This window comes from Lepisosteus oculatus, chromosome 4, assembly GCF_040954835.1.
Source record: "Lepisosteus oculatus isolate fLepOcu1 chromosome 4, fLepOcu1.hap2, whole genome shotgun sequence".
NCBI classification, from domain to species: Eukaryota; Metazoa; Chordata; class Actinopteri; order Semionotiformes; family Lepisosteidae; genus Lepisosteus; species Lepisosteus oculatus.
Window position 1 is genome coordinate 53,256,537 of NC_090699.1, and position 22,880 is coordinate 53,279,416.

Here is a 22,880-nt window from a genome sequence, read left to right on the forward strand (position 1 = left end):
GCATATCTGGACTGTGGCAGGAAACTGGAGCACCCAGAGGAAACCCACAAAAACCCAGGTAGTACATGCATCCTCCACACAGATAGCACCCTAGGAGCTGAACCCAGGTACCCAGTGCTGCAAGGAAAAACTGCTCCGTTAGGTGTTATTAAACCTAATTGCATTAATGATATGTGAATATACTCCCTGACCACAATGTTAAGAACCTGCATTGACTAAACTGTGGGGCCTCTCTGGGTGTTCCACAAACTTTTGGAAATATTTTCTATTCTGTTGCATCCCATTCCCCTCAGCATGAAACTGAAGTTGTGATGAGCGTAATAGTATATGTGACTGAACTGTGGATTTTCAATAGAATTTAAATCTTAAACCTGAGACGGTGATAGTCTTATGTTACTGTATGTCAACTGATTGTACATTGCCTGTCGCTGCCACAGAAGGTCTATTTATCTAACTGGGGCTATGTAATATTTTTGCCTACATTATTGAACAAAATAGGCTCTGGCTCCCCTGCAACCCTGTATTGGATAAAGGGTTTAGAAAGTGGATGGATGGATTATTGACCAGAAAATGAAAAATCAGCAATTAACATTAAATATGAGCCTTTATATTATGTGGAAGCTGAGCTATCATGCTTGTGATAGTTTATATAATAGCTTTTTAGACTGCATTCTGCAATATCAGTCTTCAGATCTTCTGTTAATGGGAGGTGCACTGATGTATTAATAGTCTATATAATTAATCCAATATAAGTGAACATGGCACTTCCAGCTATCGGAGGTTTGTATAGTTTAAATGCTAATTACCCATATTTAGTTTCATCTTATCCCAGAAAAAGCACTTTCTGAGGCTTTCTGAGACAAATTCCTCTTGCGCCACTGTGCATTGGAATGGCTCTGCTGTAAATAAAAATCAGCTTGAAAGCAACAACAGGATGGAGTTACGGGACTGGATGTACCCTTCCAATCAAATCACGTCCTGAAGTAGACAAACGTGCTGTTTTCCAGCTTTGTCCGCGGCAAGTTTTGTTTTTCTAGAGCATGTTTTTTTTAATACGGAATTGGAAGTGTGCTGGAGGAGGTGTTTTTTTTCTGCCCTCTTTTAAGCAAGCATTACATGTGATGATTATTTCAATGCTCCATCTGCTTCAACTCATGGGTTGAACATAGCACTACACTTAACAACTAAAGAAAGTGGATTGCTATTAATACATAATTTGCTTTTGTAATTGCCTTCTTGATCTGCGTTTTGTGTATATTCACATTACGGTGAGGACTCGTGTATTTTTCATCTTGTGTTTTCTGATTTTGAAGGGAACTGTGGTTTTAATTTTATAAAATAAGGAAAGTGACAGTTACCTCAGCAGGTATAAAAGCTATGTATTAATTTTAATGATGCCCTTATCCAGAGTCATACGTGATGTGATCTGTATAATATACTGAGCTTCAACAAAACTTACTGCAACAATATTATCATGAAAATGACCATTTTGTAGGAGGTACACTTTAAAGATCAGACATGACTTAAGTCCATTTTGCTGAATGATGTTTCTCATTAACAAGGGGTCTACAGTGAAAGGCAAAGGTTTGCAAGGTATATATGTTACTGCTTTGTTAGGATTTAGATTTTATGCAAAGTAAAAATATTTTTCTTTTTGTTTTCTTGTTTTTAGGTAATGGTGTTTTCAAAAAATCAAACTGAAGAAGAAATAGATGAATTACATTCCAAATATCGTAAGTTAGTGTTCAATTACATTATCTTTCTTAAAACAATTTGTGGACCATCATCTAGTTTTTGAAATTGTGGGATAAGGAGAGTCTCTGCTGTTGTAGAATCCTGAAGTGTTTTTATTTGAATAGCAACATTAAATGTCAAATTAATTGATATTAATTTTCTTTAGCACATAGGGATCTGAGGTTAAAGTGAATTGATTTTATCCCATTGGCAATAATGCATTTTTAAAACCTTCAATTACTTATTACTTTGCAACATGATGTTAAGTGGATTTGCAAATGTCTTATCTGTGTAAGATGTTGTGCATCCAATTTATATATATCAAATTGAATAGGGTGTCAGTTCTTTAACAGCTGTACTTTATGTAATATACTGCATCTACATTTGTACGCACATATTGACATTTTTTCTCGTCGCCCAAGATATTTTTTCAAAGGATTGTGGGTACGGTACCATTTCAGGGGCAAATCAAGAATTCTTCAAAAACACTTTCACGCAGCACAAATTAGGTTATCCCTTTCATACAGACTGCTTTCTCAAAAGACACGCCAGTCAACAGGTCGGATAAAAAAATATCCGGTAATAAATAAAAGTATATAAAAGCAGGAAAAAAAACACCATTGCTCATTTCTGGGTGGGATTAAAGCTCCACTAAGGCTCATAGTAGCAGGGTCCTGTTATATTCTCTGCCAAATTTTAAAGCAACCTCAGTAATTTATTGGCATCAATCTCAATGACTTGTTGCATGATATTGGTGTCACATGCACCTTTTAGGGCAGATCCTGATTTAGAGATGTTCAAGTCATAATCTAGCAGATTATAGTTTTGCACCATTGGCTCCTTAGCCAAGCACAAACGCCCACTGTCTGAATAGGTGGTTCCTGTCATATGAAACAGTTTCACTTTGCAGGTGCGAAGGTATGTTTGTTCAGAGGCATGTGTAGGAACACTCCACTCTGAACACTCCACTGACATAATGTCAATATAGGGATGCATGTTATTTTGAATTGTGACTTGTTTGTAGTTTGGTGTTGTGTTAAATAAAATTAAGAATGATCAAATAATTTTATGTTACACTAATGGATGGAGTATTACTTTAGGTTGCTCTGTACAAACTGTGGCATGTTTTGTCTTGTGATAGTTTTATGGCACAAGTTAAGCGCATGATCATCCCTGCGGGCAGCATGGCTATGGAAGGGACCTTCACACATAACGCTAGTCCAGACCGATGTTAATTCAAATGACTCCACCTATCTGGTCTCCTGGACCTCAGTCTAACCAAGCCTTGTAACTTGACACCCACACCGACAGACTTAAACCGAACACTAACTCTCAAAGAAAATTTCTAAAACTCTGAACTGACTTTCTTGTGTAAGTCTTAAGCACCTTTAACTATCCTACAGCCCACGATCACATTCAGTATTCTAACTAGTTAATCACCATGTGAAATACAGGTGAACTCCTATATAAACAATAGGTGGGTAATTGGAGATTAACCTGTCTTTAAGGGCAACTCTATGGCAGCCTCTTGTGGTGGCCTAATTGTCACTGCATCGCCCAACAAAGCAGCCTTTGTATGAAAAGGTTTTAGACTCCTTTTAAGATTGTTAATATCCCAAACAAAGTTATGAACAGCTATTAATAATAAATACACAGTTCAGTGAAATATGGGGGTGGAATGGGGTAAAAATGGCATTGTTTACACTTTTTAGGTTGTATTTACCCTTTACAGCATGACGATTAAGTTACCAAAGAAAGCCAGCTACATCCACAGCTGTTTCCTTGCAAACTCTCACGTGAGTTCAGGCTACACTTCCGGTTCTGCTTTTTAACTAGCATCACTGTTCATAAAGACCACCATTACAACTCTGTTCTGGTGTAGGAAGTTCACATGATGTACTATACCACTTAAATGTCAGCAGCCATATCACCCTGCAACTCACAACTGGCAACCCACTGAAGCTAAGCAGGTGTCAGCCTGGTCAGTACCTGGATGGGAGACCTCCTGGGAAAAACTAAGGTTACTGCTGGAAGAGGTGTAAGTGGGGCCAGCAGGGGGCGCTCACCCTGCGGTCCATGTGGGTCCTAATGCCCCAGTATAGTGACGGGGACACTATACTGTAAACAGGCGCCGTCCTTCAGATGAGACGTAAAACCGAGGTCCTGACTCTCTGTGGTCATTAAAAATCCCAGGGCGCTTCTCGAAAAAGAGTAGGGGTGTAACCCCAGTGTCCTGGCCAAATTTCCAATTGGCCCTTACCAATCATGGCCTCCTAATAATCCCCCTCTATGAATTGGCTACATTACTCTGCTCTCCTCCCCACTGATAGCTGATGTGTGCTGAGCGTTCTGGTGCACTATGGCTGCCGTCGCATCATCCAGGTTGATGCTGCACATTGGTGGTGGTGGAGGGGAGTCCCCATTACCTGTAAAGCGCTTCGAGTGGAGTGTCCAGAAAAGTGCTATATAAGTGTAAGCAATTATTAATTATTAATTATTAACAACTTTATATTGAACCATATAGTATAGTATTCCATATAAACAAGCAAAGTTAATTTGAGGTCTGCAACAGAGGCCAAAGTATTGGTGGATTACATAAAAGGGCCACAACACTTACAATGTTCTGTCTGGCTGCTTACACAGTAGCTGGGAGCTTATCCCTCTGAAAGATTTTCCATGTTAGAGGGGGAAATGCATGTTAAGGCATTTAATGAGTTCCTTTTTCCTTTGCAAAAGCACAGGATCCATTCTCGTTGTTTCTCCTGAGGCTTATGTATTTAAAGTATACAGCAAGTGGCATGATTGACTTCCAGTTGCGACAGCAAGTATTTTATTTGTAGTCAAGTATTGTAATGACCAACAGTATGAGAAGGACATGACCTAAAAAGTCTGCCGTTGTTTTTTTTACTAGCAGATGATAAAAGCGGTAACGTACAGATTTTACTTTGAAGGAAATTTAAAACATTAATCTAGAACCAGTATGTAGACCTATGAATAGAAAACCGGCAGTGATAAATTCTTAATTAATCACTTGAGACCAATGAGTCACAGTTCTGCTCGTCATTATTCTAGTGATATAAACATTGCCTGCACTTAAAAAGAGAAGGCTGTAAAAATACCTGCCTCGGTCCTGGGGGATTATTTTTAGTACAGATATTGCTGTCATTACTTTTTAAATTGAGTTTTTAAGCAAAGTGAGACTGACAGTTTAAAAGTTAATGTTAAAATGTGAATGTATTTTAAGTATATCATGGGAAATGAAAAATGCTTCCAAATGCAGCCAAGTGTTATAGAAAATACACTAGTGCAATGTTTGTTCTGTTGCGTTCTTTTGATTTAAGTTAAGAATCATGTCCTTAGGGAGAAAAAAAAATCTTAATGACATTCTAGACATGGCTAGCGTAGTTCCTTAGTAAATATTTTCTGTGATTATATATATATATTGTTTTTCCTAGGGAATTAAGGCTGATTGCACTCCTGTAAAAAGAAATTTCTTTCTTTTCAATACTGGAATCTAGACAGTATTTTTTCTGTTTCTTCTTTATGTTCTAAGTATAGAATTGTATGTATTCTATACTTATTTAAAATTAAAAACTTAGTAAAATTATTTTTCCCAAAACATTTAAATAATTTCAGTAAAATAATGTGACATTCAGATTTGTTCAGCAAAGATGGCCTGGATGAAACTGTCCTTAATTACTATAAAAGCTTGTATGTATCTTATTTGTATGTATCTTATTTGTTTCCAGTTTAATATTAAATTACATGTCTGTGATCACACAAAAACCCTCAAAAACAGCCTCTTATCCAGGATCTTTCCTCTTTGTTGTGGTTATTGTTTGAGAAGCTATCAAATCTGTTTAGATTGCACATCTGAACATTGCTATTCTCCATTTTTTTGACTGGTTGTGGTTTAAGTCTTTCAAACGAGATGCTTGAAGTGGAATTTGAAATGAAAATTTGGCTTTTAAAACAAAACACACAAAATGTCGTCTTAACCACCTTGACCTGCTGACAGTGTAGTATTGCAGAGGTTAGTCATGTTTAAAAAATGAATAAAATACTACTTCTGTTTTGTATCATATTCCTTTTCATGTGTTCAACATTATGCAGCTGTATTGCATAATGCATTGTTGCAGACAACTGACTTTGTTAGTTTGTTTTTATATTATTTTGTAGGTGTAGTTGTGGTATTTGTTCAAATCAAATCAAAGTTTATTTATCAAATGCACAACAATACAGCGTGCAGTAGTAGTTGCTGGCAATGAAATGTCTTTTGTGCGAGCTCACAAAAATCACAAGAATAACAAAAATCACAAAATTAAGGTTACGAAAATAAAGTTACATGATAATAGATAATAATGTAGTAGAAACTGAATAAAACTCAATATGAATAGAGCTGCTATGTGTCCATGGTGTATGCAATATATTATGTCCAAGTAGTGCAGTTATGCTGAATGCAATGAAAACTGTGCGTCCATGTAGCCATTATGAGTGATTTGCTAAAGGAGCTGCAGGTTGGCTGTTTAGCAGTCTTATTGCCTGGAGGTAGAAGCTGTTCTGTAATCTGGTGAACTTGCTTCGGTACCATTTACCACACGGTAGGTTACTTTCATGTTGAGATATCAGTTTATTACTGGAACGCCTGTGAATGCATATAGTATTTTTATTTTAAGCAGATCTCTCTCTAAGTTAAGGTTAACTTAATGTTCACTGGATAATACATTTCGTCTAATTCCTGGCAGAAACTTACATGCAGTTGCAAACTCCTTGTCCCTGCTGTGTTTTTAAGCGATACAAGCAAAAATACTGCCCTTGAAGTGGGTACTTTTCCAATAATGAAATATTTGTTCAGCCCTGGTCACTTCACACAACTTCTGTGCTATGCGCACTCTGTGCGCTGACGTATAAGCTTCTAGTTCCGTTGTCCCCTGGAAATTTTGTTGAATGGCTGTATTGTGAGAGGCAGGCACCATGATAGTGCAGTCGGTTATCACTGATGCCTCACAGCACTGGAACTGTAGGTTCAATTCTGTAACTGGGGTGCTATCTGTGTAGAAGTTGTATTTTCTCACTGTTTTCCCATGGGTTTCCTCCCACAGTCCAAAAACATACTGGCAGGTTAATTGCATTCTAGGAGAATTGGCCCTTTGTGACTGTGTGTCTGCCTTTCAAAGGACTTGTATCTCGTCCTGGTTGTGCCCGTTGCTTGCTGGCTTAGGCTCCAGCTCCAGCTCCCCTTGTATCATATTGGATAAAGTGGTTGAAAAATTGATGAATGTATAGTTTTTTTTTCGTCTATTTTCTGTTCTTTATTCTGTTTTTATTTTGGGGATACATAATTAGGAATTCCACATTGGATGGGCCTACATTTAAAAGTAAATGTGATTTTGGATTTATTGGGGAAAAAAAGAACACTGACAAATACAAATCTGCCAAAACCAAAAATGTCCCTCATTTTGAGAGCAGTATATCTATTCTTTCGTTTTCTAGAAGGCTCAGACATGAACTGACATAAGAGCATGTACTGTATGGCTGAACTAATGGCATATTCATTTCTATTAGTCATGAAGTTCAAGGTCTCATTTTGTAATGATTGTTTTTTACATCATTATCTGTGACCCATTATAGAATCAGCTAGAGTATTTTTAATGGAAGTCTCTAGGATTCAGGAGCTTACTTTATTAATCAACTCTTTACAAGCTGTTCAAAGACTTGCACATATCCTGAAATACAGCAGTTTTGCTTTGGTAAATTTCCATTCTCTTGAAAAACTAACAAAATCAGTAAACAAAATCTCAAGTAAACGTGACAGCTATAAAAAGTAAAACAGAAAAGAAGTGTTTCAGATTTTATTATTTTGGTCAAAGATAATATTGGGTACAAAAGCTCTAAATCAGAAAAGCCAAGCTGTTGAACCTTAGATACTCCCTTTTGTCAACTTTATCTTGTAATGTCACTTCTTGAAGCCAATCTCCACAGGTCTGCAAGCTTGTCACCAGGCATTATTAATGTCTTTTTGGTTCAGAGCAGTGACAATAACATAAAAATGTCTTCAGAGAAAGATCAGCCTTGCACTGAAAATGATAAAACTACTGGTTTATTTCTTGAGGTAAAGAATTGATGGAGGAAAAATACACTTCCAAATGTTGCATTATCGCCTGCCAACAGGAGTCTGTAAAATACAAGAATTAAATTATCTATTGGACCTACAGAGATTTTTTTTTTAATTATTTATTGTGTTTGACTGTATAGCTTTCAAGAAGGAACAAGTAAAGGTTTATTCCACGGTGAAAAGAGAAGAAGGAAAACACAACGTTTCGGATGTGGGGCCTTCATGGGGTGTCACACAGCCAATTTCTAAGGGTATGCTCCAAAGAATGTCTGCCCATCTGTGGTATGATGCTTCCCATAAAAGACAAAAACGTTGGAATTCCATGACTGGGAATGACATTGAAAGGGGGGAGGAGGGATATTATTTCCAATCATATCTTCAAATACGTAGTCTGCGGGTATGCATTTGGATTGTTTTTATGAAATGCAGGCGAAAACCGTGCGGAGAGCCCTTGGGATGTCATCTAAGGCCTCTGCAATGCCTTAAATCTCTTGGGAATATAGTTTTAGAAAAGTTTTACAGAAAAACCATTTGCTGACCTCACCATCTTCCTGAACTGTACTTTCATGACCTTCCTGTTCCTGCACTTGACTTAGTCCACTTAGTTTGTGTACAAACTTAACCTTCTCTTCAAGTCCCCATTTGCCCCAACCTGATATTGAGCATTATTTAGTCCTGGTTCTTTGAATCCAGCTCATGTCTTTTTTTTTTCTTCTCTGCGTATTCTTTGAACCTCTTTTGTTGATTTTGTTTTTCACGTATAAAAAGTTTCCTATTTCACAAAGATTTCAAAAGCAGTCTTGTCGGATTTTGTTGCTAATGAAGCGTACAGTGGAAGAATGCAAGTGTTGCATGAGTCACTGTATAATTTTAAAAAATCCAATAGAAAGCCTCAGAATTATTAGAATAGAATGTTCAACAAGTCCTGCCTTCTATTGAAAAATAGAATTCCCCATCACATGGTGCAGGTTGTGAAAATCATCATGGTTTTAAGAGACTGCATATTTTATTGGATACATTGTAAACTAGGCATTTAAGATCATACACCAGATAACCTTAGAAAGCTGCAGTTAACCATCCCTGTATTTTTCACCAAAGATTTGACCGTAATGGGGTGCTCAAAATGATGTTTTTGTTCGGTGCTAGCTAACATTAAAATATATTTTTTTTAGTGGAATTTGTACTCCAATCCAAGCATAAGGCACAGAAGCACCAGAACCATTATCTGTCCATCTGTGGTATGAGGGCTGTATAATGAGCTTTCAGATATCTTCTTCATCCTGGGGTCTAGGTGTTATGTGCTGAAGTAGCCAATCAAACCTGACCTGCACAGAAAATCAAAGTACAGGAAAAAGCATATGAATATTTCCACTCCATACAAAAAGGTACTCAAAAATAGAATTGAACCCGGCACCCTAAAGCTGTGAGGCAGCAGTGTCAAATAGTACCAAATAGTGCATAACAGTGGATGAGCAGTAAGCTAAAGTACAAGGAGTAAAAGATTGTACACTTCATACCTTAAAATGGATGTTTCATGTGCATATTTGAAGTAGTTGTGATTAGCCATTTCATCTCCAATATAACATGTGGGCTTCAAGAAAGATTTTGTTTAGTTTTTTGCTGAAATTACCAAATATCCAAGAGTATTTTTACGTGATGGAATTTGACAAATATTATAAACATTTACGCACAGTGGAAGAATTGTGGCTTATAAAGTAAAATAAAAGTGTAATCCTCTAGCATGTCCTGTAACAAGTGCATTACATAAAAAAAGGTAATATGTTCCAGATGAAGGTGAGCAGAGAGAACCTAGATTGCCCCAGAAATGCAATCTGAAAATAGAAGAATGTTTTTAATTATTCCAGTCAAAATATTTGCTTTCCAAGAATTCATGATGCAACAGTTATTTAACGGCATCGTAGCTGCCATAGTTGTTTAATGAGATGCATATTTTTGTCAGGGTTGGAGTTGCTTCTTACCAAGCCCTTGGTTTTCATAGATGGACAGAGCGTTCGTAATTTGGGAATGATTTTAATCCTTAAAACCATCACGCATTTTTGTCAGTATAATCGCATTTTTTGTTACATTCCATTTAAGTGCATTAAGGCTGCTTTTCTTTCCACACTGACCACTAAAAAGCACATAATTGAAAGCATGGATTGGAAAAACAGCAGTATTGTCTTTCAGTTCATACATAGTTCGTTTAAATAAAGAACATAAGAATGATTACAAACAAGAGGAGGCTATTCGATCTATCGTAGTTACGTAGTTAGTAGCTTATTGATCTAAGCATCTAATCCAGATATTTCATAACAATCCAGTGTGTTGGTGTCAACAATGTGTGTAGCAAGTGAAATGTTGGGGAAAATGCATTTCCATGTAGTTTGCACTTGTGTAAGTCTAAAAAGGTTCTCTTCCTTCAACCAGTAAGTTTAGGACACTTCCCTGAACTCTGGAAGGTACCTGGTTGCTTTTCTCGGGACTGACTCCCATGCAGCAATATCTTTTTAGATTAGATTTATGTATAAGGTTCCATCTTTGAGATTCCCGTGTGCAACAAGAGGAAGAAACTCCAAGGTGCTTTTCTAAATGAATATAAAAAAGATGTTTTTGCGTTTTGTGATTTTGAAGTCCATATGAAAAATCCTATAAAAATTGCAGATTATTATTGTGTTATTTAAAATGGTACACTATGCGCTACCAGTGGCACAGCGGTTTACTTTGCTGCCTCCCAGCGCTGAGGCCTTGTGTTCAATCCTAGACCTGTGGTCGCTGTCTGCATGGAGTTTGTATGTTCTCCATGTGTTCACATGGGTTTCCACTGGGTGGTCCAGTTTGCTCCCACAGTCCAAAAACATACTCGTTAATTGGCTTCTGGGAAAACTTACTTGGTGTGTGTGTGCATCTGTGTGCCCTGTGATGGATTGGCTTCCCATCCAGGGTGTATCCTTCCTTGTACCCTTTGCTTGCCAAGATAGGAACCGGTTCCCCCGCGACCCTGAATTGAATGAAGCAGTTAGGAAATGGATGAATGGTACACTATAGAAAATTAGAAATATGAAAGAGCTCTACGTTGCTTTGGATGGAACCTGTTCCAAATGTAGTAAAGCATTGTAAGGATTATTCTGTGAAGGAAATAAAATTCAACTTTGTGCTGTCATCGTTTTCACATCTTTTTATACCTGGTGCTGAGATGGTTTTTGTAGTATTGCTATATATTGTAAGAGACTTTGTTCTGATCAAAAGATTTTAGTAAGTGAATTGTGCTAAAAATTAATAATACAAATTTAAAGCTGCAAAATATAATGTCCAGAGGTTTAATCCAAATCTCATTTGTCATGTTGTCTATACGTTTTCATATACAGTAGTGTCTAAGGTTTTTGCTCTGCAGTTATAGTATGCTTTAAAATGTAATATATTAGGACAAAATTATTCTTTCCGTTTCTTTCTCTGAATATATTCATTATAGAAGTATCTTTTTAAAAACTGATTTTCTGTTATGGTTTTAATTCAATGGAATGATTAACTCACAAATGAACTCACATGTCCATTTTCATGTTTGTTACATTAAGAAAATAACATTGTCTTCATCATCAAAGAGGATGCTCTGTTCCATATTGCTTTATGTGTACAACTGTTTTCAGTTACTGTTTGTTTCTGTTTTGATTCCCGCTAACATAATCTAATAGTCATGTCGGTCTGCCAAATCTAACACAAAACATTCATTTTCTTCCTTTAATCTAAATCTATTTTTGTATCTGTGTTTATCCCAACATATAGAACTGTTTGTGCGTTTGAGTCATAGGTTTATGCTGTCATTTTCAATAATCTACTCATCTTTACACCATACAGCTGCTAGAAAAAGCATCAGAAAAAGGGAATTATGCACTTGATGAAAATGTTAAAGTACTACAGAAATTCATACTGTCTTTAAGGGATTCGGGACCAATACAAGGTGATCTCTTTATCTAAACAGGTCTTTCACACATTTCTTCTTGGTGACCAGATTTATTTAGAATAAGATTAAGAATGCAAAATAAAAACTGCACTGCTTTAGTATGACACATACTGTAATAATCAATTTACAATTAATATTAACCAATATATACAATAAAGTTTGTTAGGTGCACTTTCCAGTCAGTTTGCTGTATATACAGTATATATGCTAAATGACTATTAGGATGTATAGTTCCTGGCCCCCTTGCCTTCCAAGCTTTAGAAAGACATGCAAATACTTGATACAATTTTCAGGATAAATTGAAATAAGGAAAAAACAAAGCCCACTTGCTCACATTTAAAACGGACCTTTTTAGTTATTAGTTCTGATTGTTTTAAACGTTTTGTATGTTATTTTGTGGTGTAATCTTGGTACAGATTCTTGGGTTAATTCAAACAAAATGAGGAATTTGTACAAAAGTCAGTTGTTTTCTGGGCACCAGAACTGTGTCTGAATGTGTGAATATGCAGACAATATGCAGGCGGCAGTATGCTTTTTCTTGTGTTCTGACTGTTTTTGCAGCTTTTATTTTTATGATGTTCAGTAAACATAATCCATGTGATCCAAGTCTTTGGGATTGACAGGCTTGTATTATGGTCGGTGGCTAATGATGCTCTTGCAAATCATTCTTTTCTGTCTAGAGAAATAAATAAGTGAAACCATTGCCATTGTTATTTTCCATTTCAGTTCTGTACAAATGTAGAATCTCTATTGTGGGGTGTTGGAGTTTACCAACCTAGAAAACCTTTTCACTTCTACTTTATCTTTACAAGTGTTATGACAGTGTTTTATGTGTAATGTGTTTGTTCAAGTAGCTGATTTATGTAGTTGTATTCCCTAATGGTGCCATTGCCATTTATAGTTTATTGTAGAACAATGAATACAGTTAGTACTAAAGGCTACCTCTTATTAAATTTAGGTGACGGAATAACAGAAAAAAGTGGTCTGAGTGGTAGTGTGAAGGTTGTGAGGGGAGATTCAGACTGATTCAGAAGAATTTTTGTTTTGTCAGCTGCCAAACTCATTTGTCAGAACAAAACTCATTGTCCCCAAATATTTAATAACACTTGAATTAATAATTCATAATTAATAACATAATTGAATTTATGATGTATGAAATGGTAGGTGGACTGTAATGAGATTTTTTGGAAGCTGTGTTGGTAATGAATGCACTAAACATTTATAAATGGGTATAGAAAATATGGTTGTGGTTTCATACTTTTTTTGGACAGGGCTGCATAAATGAGAAATGAATGCTTAAAAGCATGAGAGATTAAAAGCATCGCTTTGCATCCCCTTATCTCACAAAAAACACCTTACTTTCTTTACCCTTGTAAATTTAATTAAAGTGCCTATTGAAAAGACCGTGAATTTGATGTCATGCATCTATTATGAGTAATCAATGCGTTGTGGCTGTGATTTGTTGCAGGGAAACAGCACAAGGATGAGTTCTCTCAACTTATTGCACAGGTGAGAGGGCGCTGTAAGAAAAAGCAGGTGAAACAGGAGCCAGAGGAGGAAACGGATCACGAAAGGGAATGCTCTACAGGTACAGGCAGGGGAATTACCTTCAGAACAGTATTTCGCCACAGGGCAGAGTACACCCAGGACCGGGCGCCAGTCCTTCACAGGGTACACACAGTCAAACACACATTGCATTAGGGTCCATTTTCACAGAAGCCAGTTCTAAAAGTATATCTTTGGACTGTTGGAGAAAACCGGAGCACTCAGAAAAAAACCCTTGCAGACACTGGGAGAACATACAGACTCTATGGTCCATGTCCAGAACTCCTATTACACTATACAACACTGTACTGTGACAGTCCATACCAAGAGCCATAAATATGTAATCGATATGGAAGATCTGTGAGGCTGCCATCATTCAACAGTGGCTAACAGTCATTTTCAGTATCACAAATAATGTTAAAACTTCACTAACCATAAAGGGATTGAATAACAAAGCACAATCATGCATAACTCTTTATTTAAAGCTGGTAATATTTCTTATTAATAGTCTGCATTGCAGTCTAAAATGCATAATATTTCACCAGAGCTAAAACAGCAGCTTCAGAAATGGGTTTTAAGTTTACTGCATCATCACCCCTCTGTCTAGCAGCTCTTATTGGTAGCCCCTTGTTATTTCTCCCTCCTTCATTCTCTGAAGTTTATATTGCATCGCTGTTTTTTTTTAACCCTTGGTACAGATTGATTAGATTTCCCTGAAACACTGTAATTGTGGCTTGTGAATTACTGTTTACAAGAAGGTTTTTGTATTTTGTTTTTGAATTCATTTAAATAAACACATTCTTAGGCTGTACTGAATATTATATATGCTTATGAACATGCATGTACATGGGAATATTTGTGTATATACTGTATTAAAGAGGACCTGCGGTATTTCTGAAATTTGCTGACTCAAGCAAAATGGATTGTTTGGGCCTGAATGAAAGCAGAATTTATTTTTATCAGCAATCTATATTGTCCATATTTGGCTAAAGCTAGCTTTCCCCAAATTATTTGACACAAAGCATAGAGATCTTGAGGCAAGTAGGCCTTTGCCTCATTTAAATGTTTTACTCATGTTCTGTATTGAATGGTCTTTTTGGAACTCTTTTTTTCCTGTGTAGAATCAGCTGAAGTTTCCCATGAAGATAATGTCACGTTAGATCATGTTCCTGTACCACCCAGTCCTTCTGTCAGTGAAGTGTCCATTAGCAGGTAAGATATAACCATGCTTTAGACTTCCAAATAGTTTTTTGTATGTCTGACTCATAATACGTATTCCAGTCAGATCAACACAGGACAAAACAGAACATAACATCGCTTTATTAGCCCTATACAATTACTTGCATTAGGAATTCGTCTTTTCGCATACCCCAGCTTGCTCTCCGTGAGACACATAGACACACAGACAGGGAGAGAAGCCTGGGGTCAGAGTGCAGGGTCAGCTATTGTACAGCGCCCCTGGAGCAGTTGGGGTTAAGGGCCTTGCTCAGGGGCCCAACGGAGAAGGATTCCTCTGCTGGCTGCAGGATTTGAACCAGCAACCTTCCTGGCATAGGCACAGATCCTTAGCCACAGAGCCACCGCTCTCCCCCTATATACATCTATACACATAGCATATATTAAGTGTCTCTAAATATTTAGTGTTGGGGCTGTCTGTTTCTGTTGAACAGGTTTGTTACCAACAGTGCGATAGAGGTTTGGAGTTTAAGGGAAATGTAGGAAGCAGTTTGGCCTTTTTGATTTATACTGCAGTTTGTAAAGTTTCCTGAAACTTGGCTGAGTAGTAGCTGGCATCTATATTTTTTTAACTTTGAATGGAATGTGTTTGAATGTGTAAAAGTTCAATGAAGTGCTTAGAATATCACTTAAAGTGCACAAAAAGCACTTTTGTATAAAGTAATACAAAAAGGTTCTAAATATAAGAAGTACATGTTTTATTTTCAAAAAAGTTAACTGGCCATAAAATTGAATAGCTGCTCCAATACAGGATAAAAGTTTCAAGTTTTTACGATACAATCAGTAATCCTCTCGATTTTTTTCTATTTCCGTTTGGATTTTTCAATGTCCAAGTTCTCTGTTGTTCAGTGAAGCACATTGTACAAGCCTACACTTTTTATGCTTTGACAGGTCAAAGCATAATATAGGTAAATTCTCGGAATAGGTTTTATATATTTGAAATGTTGGTGGTATGTTCTGCATTCAAATGCAATTTTATTCGACACCTATTGCTTCATAATTCTGAATCGGTTTTGACTTTTTTCCCTTTAGTAGAAATATTTTAACATTGAAATCGTGAATGTTGACACCAAGGTTACATTTTCTACACTTCACATTTTTTAAGTCTTAGACAAGGAAGACTTTTGAGTGATTCAGCTTCCACGAAACCCAGAGCTTCTATATCTGTTTATCCCAGTAATTTGATATTTATTGTCCAAGCACTTGAGCTTCTCCTCTGTGGCTTATTGTTTTTCCCAAGCTCCTGTAACCTTGTGTACAGGTAAAAAAAAATACTAGGGAATTTTTAGGAACTTATTTGTGATGTTTGTGGTTTTCAACAGATCCGAATTAAATGATCCTTATGTGACCATGTTTTTCTTACTGTTCTTCATGGATATTTATGCGATGGAAAGGAATATTGCTCTGAAGTGAAATCACCCAGAGATGAGTGTTTCAAGTCCTAAGTCATCTGGCAATTTATCATGGAATCAGAAAAGTGTTCGTTTTTTAGTTTGTTTTTTTTCCTGTTGGGTCATTCATCATGATGTTAGTATATTTAAAAATGATGGCAGAGGACTTGTACTATAAACAGCCCTGCACAGTTTCTTTCCCGTGGCTTGGCATTTACCTATTGCAGGCCTGAGAAAGCTAGGGTAGGGTGTGAGACATGTGCTTTGGGATTTTTGTGGTAACTTGACTGCTTAAAAAGGACACTGAATAATAAAGATTACCATCAAGGGAGGGGACGGATTCTGAAGAATGCTAAATGCATCTTAGTCAGCTCATAACTATCCAGAATACTAAGAGAGTATGTGAACTGCTGCTTCCACATTATTGTAATGTAGCACTGATTGATTCTTTGGTTGCCTGAACTTTCCATTTCTGAGACTTTTCATATGGTATTTTTTAACAGGCGCCTGAGGCTATAAGAAATTATGGAGTGTCAAGTGTCTAATTATCAATATGTAAACATTTGTGTGAAAAGCACATAAGACTTACATGAATACATCTACCACACCAGTCTAAAGGGTTACAGAGAGAAGATCAAAGTGAAATGTAATAATAATAATAATAATAATAATTGCCTACACTTACATAAGGCTTTGTTTTCTTTCAAGTGCTGTAGCTTTTAGTACAATGAGCATTAACATTGAAACACAAAATCAGCCTATAAAGATAAGATAATTGTGCTAGTTTTGATATCAATAAAATCATCATCACACTTATAAAGCACTATTCTGGATATTCCACTCACAGCACATTACAGTTTAATTACCTGCCCGATGTGACAGCAGCCAAAGTGCACCAATGCGCTCGCCACACATCAGCTCTCAGTGGGGAGGACAATAGAGTAATGAAGCCAATTCATAGATGGAGATTATTAGATTGGTAAAAGCTGGGGAAAATCTGGCCAGGATGCCAGGGTGAACAACCGTTCTCATTGACCAGGGAGAGTTAGGACCTAGATTTTATGTGTCATCTGAATAAAATAAATGGACTAGTTGTAGTGGCATGGACCTTAACCAAACATACAGTACCTTAGGGGATATCCAAGAGACCTTGAAATAACTAATGATATAGTGGCAGTCCTTTCTCCAAAACAATTTTAACTCCTTTGAAACACTGAGCTATGTCGAGGCCACAACTAATTATGCTTTGTTCACATTATGGTCGTTCAGAATCCTCCAATCAATTTGTTTTCCTCTGTCAATCACCTCTGCCCTTCATCAGAGCGTGCCCTGAAGCCCTGTCTGTCTTAGGTAGCCTTTGTCGCTGTTGTTAAATCTTGTCATAAATTACACATTATTCCCTCAGTATAGTGCAGGCTCAATAAACATTTCAAATAATTTTTCAAGCAGTCCCTGTTCTTTTAAAATGTTTTTAGAAAGTTTTTTTTTTACTTTGAAGGGTTTAGAAAATAGTGATTGGTATTAATATCCTCTTAAGTGTTTTTCCCTTAGATGGAGAAATCCATGAACATTTCGTTGCATATCAAAAACTCTTGATTTAATAGAGTTTAACTTTATTTTCCTTTAGTGACTGTTTTAGAATTTTTTTACCTGATTATTTAACATATGGTAACTGTTATAACTCTTAAGAAATGTAATACTGTACCTGCTTCATTTTTCTATTTTAACAACCTTGCAGAGTCCAAGTTTTCCCTGGCTTAGGATCTCCAAATTGTCAACTTGCCTTTTCAATTAAAGCCTGTCCATTTGTATGGCATCTCTTGCTTTTACAACAGGTGTTATAGTTAAGATGGAAATAGATATGTGCGAAAAGTGAAGTTTAATGATTTCCTATTGGTCTCCATTCAATTTTTGTTTATTAACCACATATCAATATGTGACTATTTAATAACATACATTTTTAATAGAATTCTTAGTTTATGTAATGTGTGTATAGATGTGGTATACATGATAATGTAATGTAGGTTGTATTGATGTGTAAGAGGTAAACAGCTTCACTCAAGATATCTTAAGAAAGTAATAGATGAATGAGAATACTTGAAAGACAAGGAGGAAAGAATTTAAACTGCTCTGCTTTTGCAGTTGAGCAACATTTCTAAAATCCATTGTCCATTCGTCTTTAGAAAGCCTATAATACCCGGTAAGGGTTATGGCAGCCCGGAGCTTATCCCAGGAGCAAGGTACAAGATGGGACAGAAACTCAAAAAGACAGAAGCCTTTCACAGGTGGCACTCACATAGGTACATTTAAGGAAGGAGGGTGATATAGCCAGCATGTCTTTGGAAAATGGGAGAAAATCGGAAGACCCAGAGCTGGAGCGAGCATGCAAACGTCTCACAGAAGGTGCCCCAGTGCACAATCGAAGACTTAAGGCAGGAGCGCTAACCACATTCCCACTGTGCTGCCTCATTTCTTAAAATTCGTTGGCTGTTTATTTTTGTTTTTTAATGTCTTTTGAAAGGAAAACAATTCCTCATTATGAGTGCTTATTAAAATGCTTCCTTTAAGAACAACAGAAAATTTTAGCCACACACTGAAGTATGTACTTTTCTTTGATCTTCAATATTGAAATACAGTTTATACAAGAGTTTCACTGGAAAACATAGAAAGGAACAGAAGTTAGAAATGTTAGAAAACAATCATAAACGTGGTCTAAAATGTTTTTTTCCAAGTTTGGTTTTTTTATTTGAAGTATGTTATACTAGGTTATACCACTTGTGTTCTGACACCATCATAAATTGTTCTCTGGATAAATATTTCAATACCACTTTAAATACTTTCAGATGTAGAATCATTATCCACTTATTTGTCAGTGTTCTTGTACAGGATGCTATGTGTAATTTATTGTTAGGAAATATATTTGTGCTAAAACGAACACAAAACTTAAAAGGCTATGACTTTGTAAAGTACTGTTCTTTTTATTGTTTTAGACTTAACTTTTCAGCATTTGCCTAGAGCAGGGCTTCCCAGTCTTGGTCTTGGAGGACAAAACACTTTTTTTTAAATCTCTCCAACATCTTAGTTACATAATTTAACCCTTAATTAACTTGACCTTTAGAGCCAACCTATGAAGAGATCTAGCCTTTTCTTTCCTTCACTCAGAGCCCTCCTGCCTCCTTGGAGACTACTCTCCAGATGTCACCTAAGTTATCCCGTCTAAGCCTTACAACAGAGAGACAGGTTAATACTCCACCAGAGGCTCCAACCAGGCTGGTGTATCTCGCTCTCATGACTGATGATATCACCATGGGCATTCTCTTTGTGTGCTCTTCCACAAGATGACAAATCTGTGTTCATCGGTCTCTAATGCATGTCATTCAGATCATACATGTTTGCATTTAACCCACAGACAATTGTCCCATTTCTCATTGATTGCCCCATCTCTCTTTATCTTTATTACCCTGTTAACCATTTATGTACAGTTCACAAGACAACCTGGCTTCTGCTTTCCCGCTACACTGTCAAGTATGTTCAATTAAATATCAGTGCACCTGCGTCTGAAAAGATTGATCGTTTTTCTGATATTTGTGCCTTTGTTGCCGGTTATCTTGTGTTACAGTATATGTGCTCAGTCTACAGTGCATTTAAATGATTCTGTCAGACATAAAAGTGGAATAGTTTTCCAAAGGGCATTCTTGTTTTATTACTGCCATCAGTTGAGAATATGCTATGTGTTCATGCCAGTTAAAACCATTTAGCATCATCAAATTAGTCCATGCATTGTGGTTTATGGAAATGAGACTCTGGGGCAATTGTGACAGTATTGCCGTCTGTCATGGTAATTTACTGCCATGCTAGTAAACAGAAGGAGACAAAAACAGCTTTTACTACTGTGGATGGTAGGTTTTAGAATAACCTTCACTTTGTTTTAGATGCCCAATATGGTAAGATGACATTTCACTGTTCACTTAGCTAAATAACTTACACTGGTGAAAGATGCCTCCAAATCTGAGTTTGTATGATTTCACATAAAGAATGCTAACAATACATCATACAGAACAAGTATATGTGTTCCTCAAGGCGGTGTTATCACTGCTGAAAATGTCGGATAATCTGAGTGAGAAGTGAATCGGTGTTGACTATATCTCACCAAAATGGTATTATTTATGAATGAAACAGTTTTTATTTACAGGCTAGAGGTGGCAGCGTGAGTAATGGCCACTTCAGAAAAATCAACAAATGAGCTCAGTTTCTTGGCATAAAATTGAGAGCAGTCCCATTAATTATTTCTGATGAAAGTTTATGAATGTAATGCTATGTCTTATTTGAGAATAAGCAGTGCCTTCCCATGGGTAGCAAGAATCACTCAACAAAATGCAATGTTTGTTCCCTTTTGAGGACTTTGAATTATTATGGTAACGTGATAAAGAAAGTTAGTCCTCAAAGAAAGAGCTTATTTACCGATTATTTGCAGAATCTCTGGCAGTGAGATTTCACACAAAACCAGTAAAGGGATATTTTGATTGTAGCTTTGCTAGGTTATGGGAATTTTTTTTAAGGAATGTTCCCGTTTTCCCGTGCACACCCAAAACCCACTGTGTGATTTTGTTTTAGGCAGCATGTAAGAGAGTTGGGTAACAGCTCTGGTTGCGTTGGTGTGCAATGAACCAGTTGATCTTTGTTACGTTGAAATTCAATGCGAAGATGCAGAATTAGACATTTTAGGTCATGGTGCACTTAAGACTTTCCTTTTCTGACTGCATTTCAAAGAAAACTTTTTATCTGGACAGTATAGCTTTTAATGCTAAATGGTATAGCACTGTCATCATTTCTATTTTGGACATTGCACAAAGTTGATCTATATAATTTCTGCACTGAGAAATGAAGCCCAAAGATACTCACAGGCCAGTGGCACAACTCTTGTTTCTTCTTTCTGTTGGATCGGGGCCCTATGCTTTTTATGCTTTCTATAATAATTTGAAACTAGTCCACATAAATATATGACTAGTGTAAAGCCCAAAGGAACACGGCTCAAGCCCATGAGGAGTTGGGCATTGGCTTACATTAAAGCTAAACTTTTATTTGACAAGTATTGTATCTATTGACAAGTATTGTCTTACATCAAAAGGGAGTTATGTTAACTGGACCAGATCTGCATAATTTATTAGTGCCATTTTTTAGTGCACCTCTCATTCCTGCAGACTTGCATTATTGTGATATGGGTTTTGAACTCTCTCAAGGGAATAAGTCTGTTTTTATTTTTATATTTGGTATGTAGAGAAGTAGGTTTTTTTTAATATAGTGGGTCAATCAGTAATTTGCATCAAGAAATATGAATAGCACTGGTAGCTGTTATTGACATTTATCAATGTCTCAATTTTAGAACTCAAATTAGAATTTAAATGCAAAGTAGCCCTGCTGCCTCTACCTAACAGTAGAATTAACTGTATTACACTTTTTGTGTTTCCTGCTTTTATTTGTAGCTCACACACTGGGCTTATTCTAGTTAAACAGAATTTTAAGTGCTTAAAGCCATTAATAAACAATTCTATTGTAATGGTTGTAATTCGTTCAACTTGGAAGCAAAATAAGGAAATTATGGGTCTGATCAAAAGCAAAAATCTTTTTTAAGTTGTTGCCTTGCATATTTATTGCTTGGCACAGCCCTTTTCAATTTCTGGTAAAGCAGAGCAAGTGAATGGTGTGCTGTACAGGATCTCCAAGTCTGGTTTCAATTGAAACTCAACAATTTTGCAATTTTGAAACAAATATGCAAATTCCATCTTTTGGTATGAATGTTGATTGTAATTTTAAGGAATGTGAAGCCTGCTGTCAAGATGTTTTGTACTAGACTGAAAGACTTCCAGAAATGTGAAGCTTACTGTCAAGATGCTTGGTACTAGACAGGGTTTTCATTCAGAATTTAAAAATTGCAGTGTGTTTCACTCATTAAAAAAAAGCCAAATTGGAGCCTAAAGTGTCACACTGCTCCGGAGTTATAAAGGAGGGGAAGAATTACAGAATGCAATAACATGATGCATAATATGTTCAGTAATGTGATCAAATATTTTGTAAGAGCTAGGAGAAAATAAATACAGATTAAGTTTAAGCTTTTGATTTCAGGAATTATTACCATCCTAATTTAACCAAGGAATAAAGCCAAGCTGAATTATGAATTTTTACTTATATATTTGTTTGAATACGGATTTCTTTTAGGAATGGCATTCACCCCCATTCCAGACCTGTTTTAAGTTCTAATCCATTTTCCTTTTGCCTTATTGCAAACAGTAATGGGCCTTACCTTTATAGTTTCAGATGCAATTTTCTTATGCCACCTTTGAGCTGCACATAGCTGGCTTCGGCCTGACTTATTTCAGTGCAGTACACCCTTAGACTTGTAATTTCCTTACTCCCGTTGTTGTAGAGCTAGTTTTTGTTTCCTTGTGTGTTTCATTAAAGGCACACAGTTCTGTAATCGCTTTTCAAACAGTATACTCAGGCAGGCATACCTTCTTGATGGCAAAGCCAAGTCTTGAAAACTAACACCAGATTCATCAGAACTCCCGGAGAGAGCTCCTAGATGAATACTGAGAATCTAATATCCGGATGTGGCATTCCATCTGAAGCATCATTTTCTGAACAATATTTCTCTGGTTCAGGTACGAGAAATCAATTGATCACCTGTCCTGCGTAAGCCTCTATAGGTGTGACAGCAATATTCAGGAAAGGTTTTTGTGGTTTTAATGTGTAGACTAAAGTTGGAAAGTAAAAATTCTCCGTGGGGGTCATTTAGAGATCATTTTGGTGTTAACTGAGAGAGAATTGTCTCCACTAAATGGGAATGCTCAATAAGGTTAAACATATGGTAAGGCCAGTTTACTGTGAACTGAGTGTGTTGATG

General features: G+C 36.6%; 1 protein-coding gene across 2 annotated transcripts in view; it reads left to right on the forward strand.

The window, feature by feature from the left end:
• The window catches only part of rad18 (RAD18 E3 ubiquitin protein ligase), a 60,182-nt gene that overhangs the window by 23,223 nt on the left and 14,079 nt on the right, over positions 1–22,880 (forward strand). For both annotated transcript variants that reach the window (XM_015347321.2, XM_015347322.2), the window contains exons 9-11: positions 1,673–1,733; positions 13,276–13,395; positions 14,474–14,564. In XM_015347321.2, the coding sequence (XP_015202807.2) occupies positions 1,673–1,733; positions 13,276–13,395; positions 14,474–14,564 (272 nt within the window). The remainder of the gene's footprint in view (positions 1–1,672; positions 1,734–13,275; positions 13,396–14,473; positions 14,565–22,880) is intronic.